Source organism: Styela clava, chromosome 14 (genome assembly GCF_964204865.1).
Source record: "Styela clava chromosome 14, kaStyClav1.hap1.2, whole genome shotgun sequence".
Lineage (NCBI taxonomy): Eukaryota > Metazoa > Chordata > Ascidiacea > Stolidobranchia > Styelidae > Styela > Styela clava.
The window spans coordinates 1,283,222-1,304,293 of NC_135263.1; the positions used below are offsets into that span (position 1 = coordinate 1,283,222).

The 21,072-nt window shown below is 35.9% G+C and overlaps 1 protein-coding gene across 1 annotated transcript in view; it reads left to right on the forward strand.

Moving 5' to 3' along the window:
- Positions 1 to 16,254: 16,254 nt before the first annotated feature.
- Positions 16,255 to 21,072, forward strand: part of LOC120327393 (R-spondin-2-like) — a 46,475-nt gene continuing 41,657 nt past the window's right edge. Inside the window, exon 1 of the mRNA XM_039393774.2 lies at positions 16,255 to 16,390. Within this exon, the coding sequence (XP_039249708.1) occupies positions 16,288 to 16,390 (103 nt within the window). The 5' untranslated portion in view covers positions 16,255 to 16,287. The remainder of the gene's footprint in view (positions 16,391 to 21,072) is intronic.

Below are 21,072 nucleotides of genomic sequence, written 5' to 3' on the forward strand. Positions count from 1 at the left end.
TTTTAGTGTTACGAAGAACCGAAATAAACTTTACTTTACTAACCGTGCGTTGCGTCTATATTATGTTTGTTACCGAGCGGCGTGGGTTCTTAATGTAAGTGCCCCGTATTGGGTTCGATACTGATTGAGACATCCTATCGGATTTCTGCGCCCTCGGAATATAACTACTGATTTAAATCTGCCCCAATAGCCATTTAAAACTACTAAAATTAGGCTTGTTTGCGTTACACTACTCGAGCCGAATGATCGAAAATGGCGTCCATATGACGCCATAATGGGACAAGTTAGTTGCACGGGGTTGGTAAACAGTGCCTCGTGTTCATGGTTTTGCATGTTATTTATCATTTTTCAGTTGTGTTTTCGAAAAACAGTTGTAAATCGAATAACTTAGATTTCATTATGCCATGCGAGTACCTTTAGTTTGGTCGCAATAATCAAAAATAAACCCGCAAACCTTGCGATAGACTAGGTTAAAATTAGCTATCAAGACATGTGAGCCGCACGTGGATCAATGTTTTTAGGTAAAGTGATGATTTCTAACGGCGCCGACTTTCCAAAATACTCACAAATTAACCGTCGAAAATTTCGGAATGGTGAAGTATAGAATAAATTTTTCAGGGGACAAGGGCCAGGAAAACGTCCAAAAAAATTGAGGTCGACTGGTTACGCGTTAGGAATCGAAAATAGATCTGTAGATACCGACATGGTGGATTCTGTAATAGAAAAAGAATTCAATTTTGCATTTTACTACCAATTGACAACGCACGAAATCACGATTAAAGTAACTTTACGGTACGGGTTTTTGGTTTTACGGAATAAAATATCTGACCCATACATAGTTATACTTTATATTATTTAAATTTAATAGTTTACACCTAGAATAATTGCGAGCCTATGAAAGCGCGCTCACCGCGGCGCATAGGTTACAATTGACTAAGATTGGAGCTGTTATCCAGAGAGAACCAAAGGCCAACTTAAAGAGGAATTTGAAGCTACTGGCGACGCGTTAGAAAGCAAAAATAACTTCATTATTGCAAGAGAGGTGAATGAACTTTAAAGAATTTAAGACATTCCGGTCAGGGAAATGGACTAGTTTCATCAAATTGTGGTTTAGCCAATCAGAATTTACGATTATCTTCAACTGTTTGGAAATAAAGCCGTCATCATAATTCACTGTTTTCTGTTCAACTTGGGGTTATATTACGTCACAAAAGAATAAGTGGTCGCAGACGACATCCTGATGGGAAAGTTAAATTTCAATATTTGCGTTTAATTGTTAAATCCGAGTGTGTCATAATTGCCATTTCGTGACTGGGGCTATTTATAACCCTCAAGTGTGGGCCAAGCTTGAAAAATACCCTACATCTACTCCCCATACTTATATGAAGATAAATATACTATAAATCAAAATTACCCCCGCCCTCTGATCTTCTTAATGTAAATATTTGACAATAGATTTCAAAGAGAGGCGAAACCATGTAATAACGACATATTACCTTGATATGGAGTATTGATGGGCTGGGCAGAGATTGTGATCTAAATACCAGGGATTAGGGAAGGTATTCTAATATTTGTGGTGGACGTGGAAATGCAAAGGTGAAAGTACGATAGGGTTTTGCGATTAAAAGGTCGTTGTAGAAGGTTCTTAGTAAATTTGTGTTGTTATTTACATTAGCGCGTAATTCCCCGCACGTTTGCATAGTTTGAGTAATTAGTGTCTTTGCTCAGAAATGAGTCTCTTTAGGTTTTGAGTGAGGAACCGTAACTTTCCCAGAAATGAGTCTTATTACATCTGACTGAGTGCGCATGTAGAGCCTCCTCAAAAATCTCTACCTAATTTCAGAAGCATTTGGCATTTGATTAGCCGCCCGCAACTTTACCTCTACTTTTCCTTTACTTCTCGGTGAGTGTCAGTAACTTTGTTCAGAAATGTTTCTCTTTTAGTTCTGAACGAGTGCCCGTAACTGTGCTCATAGATAAGTCTCTTTTACTTCTGAGTTGAGTGCCCGTAACTTTACCTCTATACTTTTCCTTTGCTTCTCGGTGAGTGCCAGTAACTTTGCTCATAGATGAGTCTCTTTTACTTCTGAGTTGAGTGTCCGTAACTTTGCCCAGAAATGAGTTTCTTTCACGTCTGAGTTAGTGCCTGTAACTTTGCTCAGAGATGAGTCTCCTTTTCCTTTGAGTGAGTGTCCATAACTTTGCTCGAAGATGATTCTTCTATATTTCCAAGTGAGTACCTGTAACTTGGTTATAAATGAGTGTCATTTACTTCTGAACGAGTGCTCGTAACTTCACTCATTTTTTTTAATTTCTGAGTGAGTGCGCCTGAGAAAAATATCTTAAAAACGTGTTTCGGGTTTCTCTCTGCCAGTATAAAATAAACACATAAAAAAATGTAGCAAATTGCAGTTACACATAATAAAGTTCTACTTGACTATTCCTATCATGGGATGTCACCATTTTCGATGGATCAAGGCTCCAGGCTACATGCAAAATGATGCATATGAAGCTCCTAATTTTGGTACTAAAACATAAATTAAAGTGTAAGTAATTAAAATAACTTGCTACTCACAAAAATTTCTGACCTCAGTATATCACAACCCGGTTAGATGAAACGTCACAGAAATATATTTATGTTAGTGCAGAGCAAGCTCATGGATCATGTTTATTCTTGCTACAACACCATTGTATTATACATACGGATTCACTGCACAAATGCATAGAAGAAGGGTAAGTAGTTAGTCTTGCTGAAATATAGGTATATTTTTGAGTTAATGTCCAGCAAGACTTTTGAATCACTTATAATATATATTATTCATGTTTATTCTCGCTACGGGATCATCCAATTATATACATACGGATCCATCGTACAAATGCGTGAGAGAAGGATAGGAATCTAGTCCCGCAGAAATATAAAGAAGTATATTTGTGTTAATGTGCAGCAAGACTCTTAAATCACTTGTAATAGTCATGTTTATTCTTGCTACAGCATCCTTGCGTTCTACCCATACGGACCGGACTCACCTGCGCAAAAGCATAGAGGAACGTTAGTAAAATATATCTGTGTTAATGTTCATTCTTGTTACATTACTGGCGTTATAAACATCACTGGCGAAAAAGCACTGAAGAACGTCAAGTAGTTGGTCTTGCAGAAATGTGGGGATATATTTGTGTTAGTTTGCACACTCATCTTTATTCACATGCATTATTCGCACATAACAACAAACCAAACGATAATATCTATGAGTCATCTGCGGCCAATTTAAAATATTTATTGGAACTTTAGAACATGAAATCCGGTCGTTCCTAGTACGGGAAGATAACAGTGTTACGTTACAATGGTTCGCGTGAGGCAACTATTATGAGCTCATAGATTAAAGTATAAATTGCAGAAGACTAAGAGATCAGACTGTTAGAAAAAGCGAATGTTACGAAAATTTCAAAGTTAATTTACCAATCAATATATCATCGTTGCCATTGCCATTGCCATCGTTACATTTGTTAATTCAATCATTCAATTCTATAAATTGATTAGATTAATTTTCTAAAGTTACTTTGAATTTCTAGTAATCTTGCTTATAATTTTTACAATAAAACTAGGGAAAAAGAAAACTCGAGAGAAGTCAAGAACGCAGATGAATATTTCTCGATATAGAAAGAGCAAGGCTGAGTAATAATAGTGTTATGAAGTCTTAGTTTACAAATAAATTTTCTTGCACCCACTGACAAGTTTTGATTTTGTAGAAATTTCGTCGTCTGAGTTTCGAGAGCTGGTGAATATTGGTGAACAATTTTGAACTTCTTTTATTGCAAAGTTTCAAAGTAAAATTTTTAATAGCTACTAAGAATGTAACTTCAAGCTTTTTGTGGTAGTTTTGAAGCTGGGGTGTAGCCAGGGAGTCGACTCCTTTTGAAATGTAAATAAAGCATTTTCTGTATCATATCCAATTAAAGAGTCCAACACAAATGTATTTCTGTAACGTTTCGTCCGACCAGAGTCAGACTTCCTCAGACAAGCGGTTGTAAACCGCTAGATAGATTATGATAGAATAGTCATGTTTATTCCAGCTACAGTATCCTTGCAGTATACGCATACGGATCCACTAGCATAAAGGCATAGAGAAAAGATAGGAAGTTAGTCTCGCGCAACCCAACTCAAGTTTCTGTATCATACATAACATTTTTGCGTAGCTTGAAACGCGATTTAAGACCTTACGACTCTTATAAACCCAGATTTCGGGCCCTCGACGGACCCGCTAGCTGTTAGGGCATCACTTGGCAATTAAATTTCAAATCAAATTACAGAACCCTTTTAGTAAACTTCCATTAGTTGCTCTAAAATTGTTAGGTCACAAATGTGTTTTTATTTTTCATTGTTATTAAACAATATAAAAGTTATATAGTTACGAAACAATACAACATGTGATCGTACGACTTTCATTATGATTGTGACCTAATAATCTGTTAACAAAGTAAATAGTGAAAGGCATCGTTTCATTATTTTAATGTTCTACAAGAAATTACTTGTTCACGCATAAAGTGAAAGTATACTGGTATTGTGACGTAACCTCAAAGTCACAGTCGTGCCACGAAGGTCAATAAGTGATTTGAAATCTCAAATATTGAAATATAGTTTCTATTTGACTTACATAACTTTGGCAGCTTTTAGTTGTCGCTGCTTGTTAAATAGCTTAGTTTCCCAGCAGCTTTCATTCCGATATTTTTCGTAATTAGGCACGAACTCTGTTGCGAAAAATGTTATATTAAAATTAACGAAGCAAAAGCTTCCCTAAGCTGGCGGCCCAGTAAGAAAATCCACTCAGAAAAGTAATTGCCCACCTCTCTAATGTATCTCAATATAAGCCATTTGTACTTACACTCATTATCTCTAAATAGTATATTGACATCCTATTAGTTTATTCTCAGGACTACTGGGCAAGAATTTTCCTTGCATACAAAAACGTCATCATGACGTCACGCATAGTATTGTGACATCATCAGAACCCCCTTCTAGGATTTGAATACGCCTGAAGTTGAATTAATTCTGTGATAGCCAGTCGAGTCTTTATAAATAATTGAATGTCCCAATTTTGGGCAACAGCTAGAGTTACTTGTCTTTTTTGTCTAAAAATAAAGTATGGTTTTCTCTAATTTATATTTGCATTGTGTATAAACTATAGACTTGACATGGGAAAACTACGACCCGCGGGAGAAAACCTGCCCGTTAGATAATTCAATCTGGCCCGGCTGATGCTGCTACAACTAAACTAAAACCAAATTACGATGTTTTAGCTAAAAATAGTTCAGGGAATCTGTTGAGATTTCGATTAAAATTATTTAATTGTTCTACCAATACGGCGCCGCGAACCTTCAGGGTAAGCGAGTAATTTCGCTCAGAGCCGTCAGAGTTCAAAGAGTTAAATTTAGTTTTAGCACGAGGCTTATTGTTTTCCACTTTTGCTTTTCTAGCACTGTAAATATTGTTCATAAAATGTAACTTTTTACATCACACTTACATGGCCCGCATATGGAGGAGGGCAAAATTTTTGGCTCCTGGCCCAAAATCTCGCTCACCTCTACTTTAGACCGACACGGGACTTGACACAATTCAAGTTAACACTGTCATGGAAATAGACCGATAGCGCGAAAAATCAACGATCATTTCAAATTCATATTATTTATTTGGCAACAATGCCATTTAAATATTTTGCATTTTTTATTTATACGTTCCACATATCCTTGAATAATCACATGTAATGGAGAACTTAATATATATGACGAAACAAAGCCTTTAACTACTTTCGGCGGGAAACTTCATACGAATATTAAGCTAATTCAATTCCCAGTCGAGACATTTAAATCTCAAGGTATGTCGAGTGCTATGACGTAAACCCTATATGACTATTGCGTCACAATACCAAAATGGCACATTTTTTAAATCCTTTTTCAATGGGACAAAACAGTTGTACTGTCTTAAGTTTTATAATAATACTGTAGGTATATATATGTAGTGTCCGGGTTGTTACAATTTGTCCATGATTCTAATGCTACTTTTCATTTTGTCATTGTTGTCTTCTTTGGTAATGTTGACTAGGACTGGGCATTTTCTAATACCTGATGATTTCAGAATCGAATCGAATATTTTTTTGAATCGAATCTCAAATACTTGATAGGTCCTCCTGTCACATAAATCAATGAAAACATGGAATCTTTCACTCAGACAGTTCCCTGAGTGTTAACATACAATAAGATAAAACATATTTCATCAATAATTCACTAGGAAGAAAGAGTTCATATATCAGAATTGCAAATTTTTTTAAAATGCCTTCAATAAAAAATTGAGATATTTCCACTCGGAATAAAATAGCGATTCGGAATTTTTGTCTTAACTGATTCGAATAATTTATTATTCTATTATTATTCTATTCAAAATGCCCAGCCCCGATGTTGATTTGAAGCACATTCCTGGTATTGATAGACAGCGAATATTAGAGGTTCCGTTGAGTTTTATTTTTTTTAACGGGTACATAAAATTTCTTGTATTTACATTCATAGCAAAAATGTTAGGCTTTGTTCCTGAGATATTTGATGTATGTTTGTAGGTGAGAAAAATCGAAAAAAGTGTAGAAGGCAGTTTTTTGATTAGTAGAATTTCAAACAATAGCTCATAATCAGGAATCAAATCGAATCATTTTTTTTTGAATTCCGAATACTTGGAAGATATTCAATTGTATCTTTTTTAATATGGTGCTAAATTAATGAAAACAGAGACAGACAGTACCCAGATTGTTCTATGAGAGTCACACACGATAACAAACATATTTCATCGATAACTCACTAGGAAGAAAAGAGTCATATATCAGAGTTGCATTTTGAAAATATATGTGAGTGAGAAGAGTCGAAAAAAGTGTTTATGATTAGTATAATTTTATACAATAACTCATTCTAAATTCATCAGCCAAAAAAGGTTAAAAGTACTTTATCAACGTTTTTTCCGGCGTTAAAATCGTATTGGGCTATTACACCCACTTGTAGGTACCGGCATCTTTATGACACCACTATCGCATTTCAATATGAATGGATTAGGTTATTATGTCGTAAGAATGCCTGGGTAGAATTAGTGTTCAAATACGTAGAAACTGTTTGATATATGATGTCATACTGATTTCAAACATGTGGAGTATTATATCACAATAGAATATATAACTTAATATATTATATCATAATTGAATTTTGCATTCCGATGGTTTCTATTGTTGAATCATAACGAATATCGATTATGTCGCAATAATACCAAATGCGAGGGAACTTCCGTGCTAAAAAATCTATAAATTCCCTCGCAAACTAAGAAAATTTTATATTTGTCAAGGACCCGACGGGGGAAGGCTACTGTATGTAAAATAGAGAGAAAGTTTAAGGGCTTAGTCTCGATGGGATTATCTGTTATTAGCTAAAGTTAGGCTAACTGGTTTAAATTAATTGTTTATGAATATACTTTGAATCGAAATTTTAAAATTGAAAAGGGAATTATCGATACCATATATTGGCCGTCACAGATGTAATAAATGGAGTAAAGATACTTGAACAATTACTGATAAAAAAAACAACAAACCTCGTTAAGATATATTGAGAACAGAATTCATAACAAAATTGAAACTGTTAATAGACTTTATGGACACCATATTAGGTGCCATTTGCGATAGTTAGGTAATTAATTCAAAGTAAATTAATTGTAATGCATTTATTATTAAACGTTTCGCATGAAGTAACTGATGAAAATGCGTTAAAGGCGAGGTATTTAAATAAAATGAAATGCCATGGAAACTTGAGAATTTTTAAAAGTAAAGTCCACGGACCATGAAAGCGTTTGGCCGCTCCAGAAGTGTGTGTACCACTATGGAGGTAACAAATACTGTTCGCCTACTTTACATCAAGTTGTGTAAAGAGACTGAAACCTATGGGCAGGGGCTATATTCACTTGGCTAACAAAGACAATCCCCTAACTCGTAATAAAACTAAAATAAGGAAAATCGGAATAAAATTATGGCATATTCATGACCTGGTACACACACTACGGGAGTACCAAAATTGCGTCATAAATATTTTTATATACCACACCCGGATTTGAACCCCAATATGGCTGTCTTTTACTCTCCCAGGAATTTCTGAAAATTATTTTCAATCTCACGAATTCGTTTGTTTAATGCGGGGATTTAAAAGATAATTTTCGGATTATCCGGCAGCACGCGTTACATTTGGTTACACAGGGGATTATGCTGCCCATTTTGTACGTGATCTCATTAAATGGGAGCAGTCTTGTCTGTGTAAATAATCCTGTTCGTGTTGCTTAAATCCCCGTGTATTGGTATTTGCTTATACAGAGCCTTCTTATGAGCTAAAGCAGGCCTACTCAACTAGCGGACCGCGGTCCGAATCCGGACCTTTCGGGTATTCGATTCGGACCGCGCCTAATTCTTTATTTTGGATCATTAGCCCCACATTTGAAGTTTCCTTCTATAAAATGACTTTTACAGATTTAAGTATACATGAAAATAACTATAACACCATAATAAACAATCTTGATTAGTTAATAATCATTAGCCGATTCAGAAAGTAAGCGTTTAAGCATGCCGAAATATCATTTCAAGAAAGACCGGTCCCAAATGTTTTTCAAGTTTTGTATGCGGATCTTCGGTGAAAATAATTGAGTAGCCCTGGGCTAAGGGGCGTACAGGGGCGTAGCCATTTGAGGTGGGATTGAGGGTTTCACCCAGTGGTGGGATTCAGCCGGTTCGCACCGGTTCTATAGAATCGTCTCACAGAATTTTATGGGATCAGCGAACCGGTTAGCATTACTAAAAAAAACATGTAACAAAACCGGCGAAAAAATATGACTTTTGTGATGGAACCGGCTGACAAAAAATTTGAATCCGACCACTGGTTTTACCCCCTTCTCCCTTGTAAATTCCTGGCTAAACCGCTGACTAGGAAGCTAGCTTTGTCGCAGTCTCTAGTCTAGTCGGCGGTTCTACTTCTTCGAAGGATTTTGTTGTTTGCTTTGTATTTGCTGTGCTATCACTATTACTCTTTAGTTCTTTATTACCACCGTGATACTTTTTCTTACATATTTTCCGTTAATCTTAAACTTGAACCGTACAAAAGCAGAAGAGGGTCTTGCGCGTAACACTTCTTTCTTCATTAATTGAATAAATGAATTACTTTTTATGCGTAGTGAGGGATCAATAAATATGAGTTCCAACATAGGCGAAGAGAGTTATTCAACGAAAAGGGTTGGTAGCCAAAGTTCCACGTGTGCATCCAATTTGCATACTTTATATATATGAAATTATTAAATAATATGCGCCTTAATACAACCAAATACCCCACGCTTCTGAATCGGTTAATCTCAGCCCTAATACGTTTATTAGATTTGAGGTCTCTGATTGGATTAGGATTGGCAACACGTGACCCCGAACGTGTAATTTGAACGTGTCAGCTTAAAGAATTTTTGTAATTAAATTTTTGCTTCTGTGTTTTTTTTTGGAGAAAAGTTTTAGGTTTTGGATGTGTGACCGGCCCTTGCTTAATGTTATGTGTTGGGATAGATATATATGGTCCCAATTACTATTTGAATAGTATTATGATTGCATATAAACAGCAGGTTAGGGATATCGTGATTTGAATGGTCTCCTATATAGAGAGCTATTATGCTGTCATATTGACAGCAGGTTAGGAATCGGGATGGATATATGGCTCCAATCTGCATTTGAATGGCCACCTCTATGATGGGCTATTAGGCGTCCATGTAGGAAGTAGGTGAGAGATAAGGGATGGATATATGGTTCCAAGCGACATTCGAATGGCTTCATCGATTACCGTCAATGCGTTTTACAGCATCAAAAGAACAGGCCGAATAACTGCAAAGGCCAAACCCAACATACCGACAGTTCGGCAGCGTACATTGTACCAATCACAGATTGATCAAAGACATTTACGGAGCTTTTGCAAGAGAAATTTTCGCGCGGGACAATGATTTGCAAATGCTGCTACTGCTCGTAGGTGAATAGTATCGGTGAGTGTTAGAACAGATATAAGCTAGATATGAAAATTTGGGTAAATGGTTAAAACAGTGGTTTCAGCCAGTGTTCCGCCGGTACAGCTCAAGGGTGCCACAAGTTTCCACTCGAATCCGAGAGGCTTTACTATTATATTATATTGTTTGAAAATAATCAAATATCTATTACGTCATTCATTACTATTTAACCTCCCATACTGTTCTGCCAGTATCAGGTTTGCTTTTACATGTATTTATTATTCATACAGTTTCTTATAGCCTTGCCCTTCGAAGTATTGCACAAGGATTCCTTGAGCATTTGGATTGTTACATTGTGGTCCGCGCTACCAAAAGTGCTGAGACCCACTTGGTTAGAATAATGACACAAAGTGGGACTGGAGATATATGTCACCCGATTTTATAATAATAACAATTGTAAGTTTAAATAAATTTTATTGTGTGACAAATGGGAACTACAAGCACAATAAGAACTAATAATAAACAAAAACAATGAAATTTTTAATTGTCGCTAATGTAAAAATAGGGCGAACTCTTTTGGACACCCTGTATATATATATCAAATTGTAAGGCTGTAAACGCGAATTGCGATTCACCACGAACTGATTCTCCGCACGATTTTTTTTTTTTGCAAAAGACTACAATTCGTCATTACAGCCACAGAAATGTATTTTGTAACCTGAGCACCGGCCCCACCTTTTATACGAGTAGTTCGGCACGTAAGAAGTGGAATAAGACACTCGAAGCCCCTCGCAATGCACCCGCGGGATTAGGGGTCTCAGTCGTATAGCAAGTTTGTTATCACTTTCAAATTAGCGTTAGTGGTTTTTAAATTAAGATCCGCTTTCTGAATCGGCTTGTTAGGAATGTTTGTTACGTAGGTTGTTGTCATATGAGAAATATTCATTTGAAAATGTTTGTGGGTTAGACTCGAACATGGTATCGCAGTGGTACTCCCGTATAGTGTGTGTACCAGGATAGGGTTTGGCCAAAATTTTATTCCGATTTTCTATATTTTAGTTCTATTACAAGTTCGGAGACTATAGCCAAGTGAATATATCCCTTGCCCATAAGTTTCAGTCCCTTTACACAACTTGATGTAGTGGAGGCGGACAAAATTAGTTACCTCCATATTGGTACACACACTTCTGGAGCGCCATCGTAGAAGTATAACGGCGTGGCAAGCTAGTATTGGTAGGTATTACTTATGTTATAATATGGTCAGTTTTGGTATGGTGTTACCTAATGTATGCTCCTGTTACGATTATGAGTTCTGGCAACCTAGGACTTGGTGGATATGGTGTGTTTAGTAAAGAAAAGGAGCCAGGTATGATATGTTTGTGTGGTAGACTTGCTGTCTGGTATTGTAAGTGATGGTTATGGTATATATCATTTTTGAAATCGCTACTCTGGTCTGGTTAATTATGGTAGGAATTAGCATGGTCAATTTTTGATAGGTATTACTTATAATACGATTAGTTGTTGTACGAATTTACCTATGATATGCTCGTGAGGTCTGGTAACATAGGAGTTGCGATAAACTTTCAGCCTTTCCTCTTGCATTTTAAATGGTACATTACTTACACTTACATGTTTTAGGGAGAGTTGCGCTCAGAACAAAGTATAGACAAGCAGTAGTTAAGCTGATATGCAAGATTTATACTTTGCGTTCAAACTATTTTTTCAAGCATAGATATAAATAAAAAAAAAACGTTAAAGGTTCGATATTAATATTTCGCTTCAGTATCTATTTCAATATTCCCACACATATCATGATCAATTTCTGAGTTCACGAGATAATTTTAGCTTCCTGTTTCTATTTCCGGGTCCATTATGTTATGGGCGGACGTAATTGGATACGTTTCAAGTTATAAGTGATATCTTATTTACGCTATTAATAAAAAGTTCAGTTTTTCAATTTTAATTTTCGTATTTGTTGGACTCGATTTATTGAAGGGTCGGGTCATCTAAGCCAGGTTTTCCTAAAATGGGGTCCGCGGACACATGGGGTTTTGTGATAACTGCATAGCGGGTCCGCAACGATATGAAAAGAGCCTGATCGATCTTTAATGATTGAGCCATTGCATCTTTTTGGCTGAGCGTTGCGGACGAATATGGAAGAAAAAGGGATTAAAATTTTGTTGCGTTTTGCAACGACCTACTAGTTCGATTGTACAATTGCTCCGGGAATCGATAAATTGTGCAGTGAAAAGCAACTTCATCCATCACATTAATGTTGTTGTGTTATGAATGAAAAAATATTTTTCCTCGTTGATCAGGCACAGTAATCGATACGGCACAGGATGGGGGCACGCCAGAACTAAGATTTACAAATATGGGCCCGATACCCAAAAAATCTGATATAAGTAGCATGACTCTTCATCAAACGACTGCAAGTGATTCATAACTCAGAGTTGAATCGAATTTGAACTCAGATCTTTGTACTTTCAAATATTGCTTGTCTATTGCCTTGTTCTAAGCAAACATTCGAAATATTTAATAAAATGAGTCTATACAACTAATGAAACCAAAACTGCAGTCCCAGTTAAAAATTTGGCTTGAAGAATATAAATAATGCTTGTCTAGTACTTTCTCTGAGCGAGTAGGTGAAATATGTTACAAAAAATATGTATACACACACCGAAATCAAAACCAGATAACGAACAATATAGCATGAATCAGTGTTTCCCAGCCTATCGGTCGCGACCCAAGTCGCATGAAAATATTTTTGGGTTTGTCTTTTTTTTGTTCAGGAAAAATTTGAACGTTATTAATTTTCTAGTCAAATTTATAGTTTATTTGGTATTGAACTGTTGCCCAATAGTAATTGTATATATGGCGTAACGTATAATCTTGGCAGCATTTATTTTGCTCAAATAAAGCTACACCGTGATTTCAAAAAGTCGCTGATGGCAAATAATTGAGTATAGTGATCGAAAATAACCGGGGATTGGAAATATTACAAAAGATATTGTTTAAATAATTTGGGTCGCTTCGAAAAATTATTTGAAACCACCGGCCTAAATAAGTATTGCTTGTCTAGTACTTGTTCCGAGCGAATATTTGAAATATTTTACAAAAATAACTATATACGTACTGAAATCGGAACTGCAGCCTCGTTTACGATGCCCTATTTATATAATTCGACTTCTCAAGTTCAGGAGTAAGGTGTCACTATGACGTCATAAGGGTAATCGGACTCTCCCCAGATTTTTTTGATGTTTCGTCGGAAAGTTAATGCATAAGGGGTAAGGCTGCGAAAATCGGGGTTTAGGTTTTATAATTAGAATAGAAGCTCAACCAGACTACTCACTTGGGACGCAAAAAAAATGATAGTTTTGGGAAGCAGGATGAAAGTCAGTACGGTTCGCGAATCACTGATTCAGGAGATTAAGCTTTTTCGCCTTTTAGCTCGTTCCGTGGACTTCAATATTTAATAAATCTTATAAAAAGCTTTCAACGTAATATGAATCAATATTTTATGTTATTGCTAAATTTATGTCAGACATTTAACTCAATTGGATCAAATTGTGACATGTTTATGCGAAGTTGATCTGCATATGAATAGGGGTTTCCAGAATGACGCACAACCTGTGAGTTGATACAGAGTAGCTTTTGTTGAGAACGGTTTATTGAAACAATTAGTGTAATGAAAGTTTTGCAGTAATGGAAATTTGCGGTCGTAAACAGATCAGTAATCAGCAGTTTATTTTCTCCCCCAAAAGCACACTTGATATATAAATTGCAATATATAGTGAAAAGGCATTTCAGGATAACCCAATTTGGTTAAACCAAAATAACTTAAAATATGGAAGATCAGAATTTCGTTACTGATGCTAGTTTGAAATTAGGATTTTGGCAAACCATTGATTTATCGGCTTTCATTCTTTTGGGATAATTAAAATAAATAACACTCTTGCTACAGCATCCTTGCGTAATACGCATACGGATCCACCTGCGCAAAGGCATAGAGAGCAAGGAAAGGTAGTTAGTTTCACCCAACCTCAACTATTAAAATAAATGGTTCAATTTTTTACCAATTGTGTTTTGAGTCTTTCGCTCTGAACAAAACGCTACACAAGCGAATTTGAAGGTACGGGATCTCGTTAATGTAATGCAAGTTTAAGTGCAAGGTTTGGACGAGCAGATGTCTCGTCAGCTTTCCTCTCTTCGGGATAAATAAAATAAGACGAATAGCTTAATTTTAAGATAGAGTAGAACAATACAATGAGATTAACATAATCTCCTTCCACGAAATAGCAAATATATTACAAACATTTCGTGGAAAGAGATTATGTTATTCTTATTTACCTTTATAATACTATCCTTACAAGCACACTTGTGGCAACTGACACATACGGATCCAAAGTAGAAAGTAAACAAGGAGGAAGGACTTGCTGCTCAGTACACAATACCCCATGTTAGAATAATAGGTCCTCCTGAAGTATGCGCACCAAGATGTCGCACAACTTGAACCCTAACCTGGTACACAACCTGAGTTCAGGTTGTGCGCCATCTTGGTGCGCATACTTCAGGAGGTCCGACAGTAGACAAAAAATATTTGTTTGCAAACTGTTTATCCAACTAGTACAAGAATCCTTGAAATTTACCTCTTTTCTTTTAAACTCCAAAATCGAAAAGTGAGTAAAGCTGTCAGAAACGGGCCTAACGGAGAAATTTTAGTTTGATTATATTTGTAACCGTAGTAACTTTGGATTGAGTAATTTGCAAAATTAAAATTGAAGCAAGCATACTTGAAACTTTTTGCGTTCAATGTGCCAACTTGTAACAAAACACCGGTAATTAACTCTAAATTCCCTGAAATTGAATCCAGAATGTTTCTGAATCAGGGTGAATAGGACAAGTGTAGGCACGCGTCAAGATACTTGTTTATCAGGATTTAATTCGATTTTGGCTCTTTGGCAGATCTGGCATGTGGTTTTAGTAAATTTTGAGTTATTGTAGGCCCGAGTGTGGTCGGTTGTTTAGAAGTCTTGAGTTGTTATCTAAGCCAGATAAAGTGATGTCTCGCACGTTTAAGGTGTAAAGTTGCAAAGTTTGAACAATGGACTGAATTTTGGGTTGAAATACAAAATATGGCGTCTGTGACCAAAATTGTCTTGTTTACATCAAGTTAGTCTTCATCATAGTACATTAGCTATTTAGAAGATATAAGCAAAACGAAAGCATGCAAAAAAAAAAGTTAACCTTTTCTGGTGAATAGTAAAAAATAGATGAATTACCTTAAAGTTCTGATCAATTTCGTGAATTATTTTTGTTGTTCAATTTGTTGAATTGATATATAATGGACTGGAGTAAGTTGATCAGAGGCGCCATTTTGGAATAAAATAGTTGAGGAAAGACGTCCTGTGACTGTAGCACACATTTGCCCGTTGTTGAATTTTCTCAATTTAGTTTGTTTTTTAATAGGATGATAAGTTGTAATATGTGACTACAGAAAGTCAGAGAGAGAGAGGGGTTAGGAAAGAGAAAGATTTCAGTGCAGTTTCGGTATTAAGAGAATTAGGCCAAAGCGAAGTCATGTACACATACTCAGAAGCACAATAGATAATACTCATATCCGAGCACGAAAGCATATTTTGAATAAAACATACTTTCGCCTTACTATGTGATATTTGTAGCTTATTTTTAGTTAGTTATTTTTGAGATGGGGGCATTAAACTTGACAAATTCTAAATAGCTAAAAAAGTTTCACAACCACTGCTTTGAAGGGTTCGTTCAAAGCGACGATTTTCAAATCGTTGCTATGGGCAACATAGAAATCTCTTACGCACTCTCTGATCCCATCCAACGTAATTGCATTATAAAGTCTAGATTTATCTTTCTAATTAAATTTCTTTATAAATTTATTGATTTTGTGACTTTGCTGCTCAAAAGTTTCAAATTTGAACATTTTATTGTCCATGACAAAGGGACGATTTTACCATGAACAAGCGAGGACCGAAGATAATCGTACTTTTTCAAAAATAGTACGATACATGCTTCTAAGAACTGTTTATACATCTCATATATGATCATCTTTAAGGCATATATGGAACTTCGAGATTTTTATTTATTGAGATAACTGTTTTAGGACCTTATCAATTATGCTGTGATGTCTTTGAAATAATCCAATTATGTTATTCTTGTATTTTCCTTTATGAAATTATTTCAGAATTGTCAACATCGATTTTAAATATTTGTATAATAATATGGTTTATTACGACATAATGCATTCAAGGAAATTAATTGTCTCCATTGTTCTCATACTTTTCATTCAACAATCGACTTCAAAAACAAAAAGAAGTAAAAAAGGTATGAATTTTTTTTAATATGACGTCATCAGTCTATGACGTACTTTTATGGCAATAGGGTAAAAACGTTTTATCATTTTTTCTGATGTGGCGTCATTAGCGTATGATGTAATTTCAAGGTAGTTAAGAATTTTTTTTATACGTTTTTCGTAATTACGTCATTAGTCTATGACGTCTATTTTTTTTTTAACTAAGAATAAAACCACTACAAAAGTCACTTTGCTTTACGACTCGTTGGCGTAAAACAAAGACGATTATCTATACGTTATTATACTTACTAATTATTAAATTCAATCATTTATAGTATACAGTACCTAGAATTAACCTACTGTACTCTTTATCCGGTGCTCCCGAAGTATGCGAACCAAGAAGGCGGACATCGGAACGTAACATGGGTAACAGGTTAGGGTTAGGCGATAATTTTTTTCCAATTTTCCTTATTTTAGTCCTATTATCAGTTCGAAGACTAGCCAAGAGCCTCCCGTAGTATTAATACCTAAAATTATGGCCTAACCCTAACCTAGTACACACATTACATTCCGATGTCCGCCATCTTGGTTCGCATACTTCGGGAGCCCCCTTTATCCTTTATTTGTACAATGATATATACCCAGAAAAAAAAATGAGAAATACGTATCTATATATAGACCAGGGGTGGGCACTGTTTTTTGACCACTTAGACTGGCGGGCCATGTAAGTGTGACGTAAAAAATGTTACATCTTAAGAACAATATCAACAATGTTACAGAAGCGAATGCGGAAAACAAAACGGCCCCGTGCCAAAACTAAATTTAATCGCAATCTCAACAAATTCATTGAGCAATTTTTTAGCTAAAACATCAAAATTTGATTTTAGTTTGGCTGTGGCAGCATCGGGCGACCCAGATTAAATTACCCAGCAAGACTGATTTGACCCGCGGCCGTAATTTGCCCGTGTCGAAGATAGATATTGGGAAAACTTATATTATTTGCTGTACGGTTTGACATTGCCTTGGTGAAGTTATACAGTCATACAGACAATATGAAGTCAAAGGAAATTGAAATATTCCGAACTCTCTAGCCTGGAACATGGCAGCTCCTTTTATCACAATACGTTTTTGTCTGGAGCAGGAGTGGGCAATTACTATTCTGAAAGGGCCAGTTACATATAACAGACTTGGTTACTGGTCCGAAGGCTCAAAACTCAATATAAAAACCTATGAATAAAAAACAGTTTATTCACAAAAGTTAGTCCAACATCTAGGCTGACGTTTATATAATGAAAAGAAGCACAAAGTAACAATAGGGGTCATTATGACATGGTTTTCGTCGATATTTTTAAGAAAAAGTTATAAAAACTATAGTCGTATTTTACAAAGACACAAGTGGGCCGGATGAAACACTCCGGATGCGAACCGCGAGCCGTAATTTGCCCACCCTGGTCCAGAGCTTTGTTCGGAGTAAAAGTCTAAGAACGCCTCATAAAAATGACAACTGCAAAAAATACCGGTTCGGTAAAACGTAGTCCATATATATAAGACATGGTGACTTATTACACATATTCAAATAATTTCGGTTCCCAAATATCACAAGGTGTGGCGACGCAACAAATCACATGTTAAATAAAGCAGAGGAAACATATTGTGATATACAACCGCCATAAATGACTTTAAAATTGACAGCATTATTGCGTGAACAATATTGCTTTATTGCGTCACTGTCGGGCAGAACATTCCATGAAACCCACATGAAACAAACCACTGTGATGCCACAATATCTTTATGACTGAGAGTTATGACAGCATAATTTTCCAAATCCAAAATATTATGTCCTCGTAATGGTACTTCGTGTTTTTGAGGCTTCGTCATAATCGATAACCCATGTTAACAATGAGATTTATGACAAAACAAACGGATAAATTACTGCACACAAAAGACTTAGTATTTGCTCACCCACGTTCTGGTCGCTGTAGACGGTATTTAGTAGGGAGCGGTTACTTGTCTGCGCAAATAGAAAAAGACATAAATCGTCGATGATCGCAATTAAATAGCAGTTGCATAATGGTATGAAGGACCACAAAGCTCTCGGAATATAGAGTATGTATTTTGCGATTGTATCGCTATATTGAGCATAAAACACAGACAAAGTGAAATTAAAAATATTGAGAAAAAATTATGGGACTTCTCCCTCCCAATCCATACGTGATGGTCTCACAATGCGCGAATTGACACACTGACAGAGTCCAGACTAAATTCCCACCTTTCAGATAAGATGATCACTTTTTTAAATGATTGTCTTTATACCCTCAGAAGCAACCGATCACTACCCCGAATTTAAAATTATCAGTTCGCCATGCTTGGCAGCCTTTGTCACGCTCGTCCGCCGATTTTTTCAGCAAAGTTTTTGCTCATATTGGAGTCTTACGATTATTGATATCACACGTTTACCTTGGCAATTAGAAATTTCAGAATCCCCTCCTCTTAAAAATTTCCGACTACGTTACTATTAAAGCGGCAGTTGCTGCCAGTGGTGGGATTCAATTTTTTTTTTTTCAAAAAGAAACCGGTCAGCCGGTTCAATCACATATTTTTCAGCCGGTTCTGGTACAAAAAGTCATGTTTTTTCAGTAATGCTAACAGGTTCGCTGATCTCATAAAATTCCGTGAGACGGTTCTATAGAACCGGTACGAACCGGCTGAATTCCACCACTTGTTGCAGCCACACTTTGTGCATATCGACATGCCAACGCAGTCAACTTCCAAACTGCAAATCGGGATACAAAGAGAATAAATATTCACGGAGATTAACTTATTTACTTGGGTCACAGTTACATAAATTAGCCGCTACCGAAGTTATCGAATATTTTTGTGCAATAACCTAACCATATTCTTCAACGTTTAGATGCGGAACAGAAGTATTCGACCCTATCAGTCTCTCTATGCGTTATTATCAAATTACGTTTTTGGCACGACGGTTTTGTGATGTGCATATACATATAAAAAGCCCCTTTACAATTTTAATTTTGTTATGAAGTCAGTTCTCAATATATCTTAACCAGATTTGTTGTTTTTTAATCAGTAATTGTTCAAGTATTTTTATTTAATACATCAGTGAGGGTCGAAACAATATATGGTATCGATAATGTCCCTTTGCAATTTTAAATTTTTTCAAGATTTCATGGACACCCTATATAGCCCAGACCAACTTCCCAGCAACCAAATGCGACCACAACAAGCGGAAAATTCCCGGAGTTATTAATTAGTTCTCTCAATATCATAAATCTGTTAACTGTTTGTTTGTCTTATTTATTTCTCCTGTAATTTGAATTATTATGAGCAAATAATGTGTTCTGTTTCAAAGCAAACATAGACAATAAATTGAAACCGTTTGCTTTTAAACAAACTGTTGAAATAACTTTAATTCCCAAGTCATAATTTTTTGTGACAAGATATTACTTAGGATAGTATAATATTAGTGTTTCAAACCTAAGGTCCTAATAGAATAATAGATTATATCAGAATTAGGGCTGAGCATTTTTGAATATCTGATGATTTTCGAATCGAATCGAATATTTTTTCGAATCGAATCAAATTTCGAATACTTGGGAAATATATAATTGTATGTAACTTTTCATTATAATGAATCTCCATGCTCATAAATTACTGAAAACGTAGAATCCATCACCGTTGTCGTCCAAGTAAAAACGGCGCTTCGATATTTTTCGTTGAACCGATTCGAATTATGTACTATTCAATTCGAATATTTAATTTGAAAAGCCCAGCCTTATTCGGCATTGTAGATTGAAAACATCAGCTTAAATTCTTAACCCCATGACTTCGCTGTACAAAAAACTTCTGATCAAGATACGTACTATTTTAGCGTCGCACTCAAAATACCTGAAGTTCATCATGCTTTTTCATGCATAGGGCAAAAGGTCTGCTATATAGATCGCCATTTGTTACTTATCGATTTTAATCGGTAAGTATGTTGATAGGTATTTGTCTGTTTGTCTATCTGTTTGTCTGTTAAATGCACGCGATATCTCACGAAAGTGAGATTGAATCTGCTCCAGATTTTGCATGTGCATTCATCATATGTCGGACCAGAAGCCTATTGATTCTGGATGAATTATGTCGTATAATTAGCGAGTTATTAATTAATTAGTGATGGAACACAAGGTGTCACTATGGAGTAAGAGCGCTGTTTTGGGGATCCCCTAACTTTCGATAGATAAGTCTTCGATCTCTGACCGATATTCTCGTTTTTAATTTGCTTAACTTGTAGACCAGGGCTACTCGACTGGCGGACCGCGATCCGAATCCGGACCTTTCGGGTATTCGATCCGGACTGCGCCTAATTCTTTATTTTGGATCATTTGCCCCACTTTTGAAGTTTCTTTTTATGAAATCACTTTTATAGATTTAAATATATATAAAACGATCAATAACACCATAATAAACAATCTTGATTAGCTAATAATCATTAGTCGGCCGAGGAAATTCGTGTGGATGCTGAAATATAATTTTTGGAAAGACCGGACCCAAATAATTTTTATTAATATTTTTTTAAATAAGTTTTGTATGCGGATCTTCGATAAAAATAGTTGAGTAGCTCTGGTGTAGACAACCGTTTCAAGACATATGCTATCGAATGGCTTTCTGGATGCTCTTGTTCTGTAGTATCCGTATGAATATGATGGAAGAA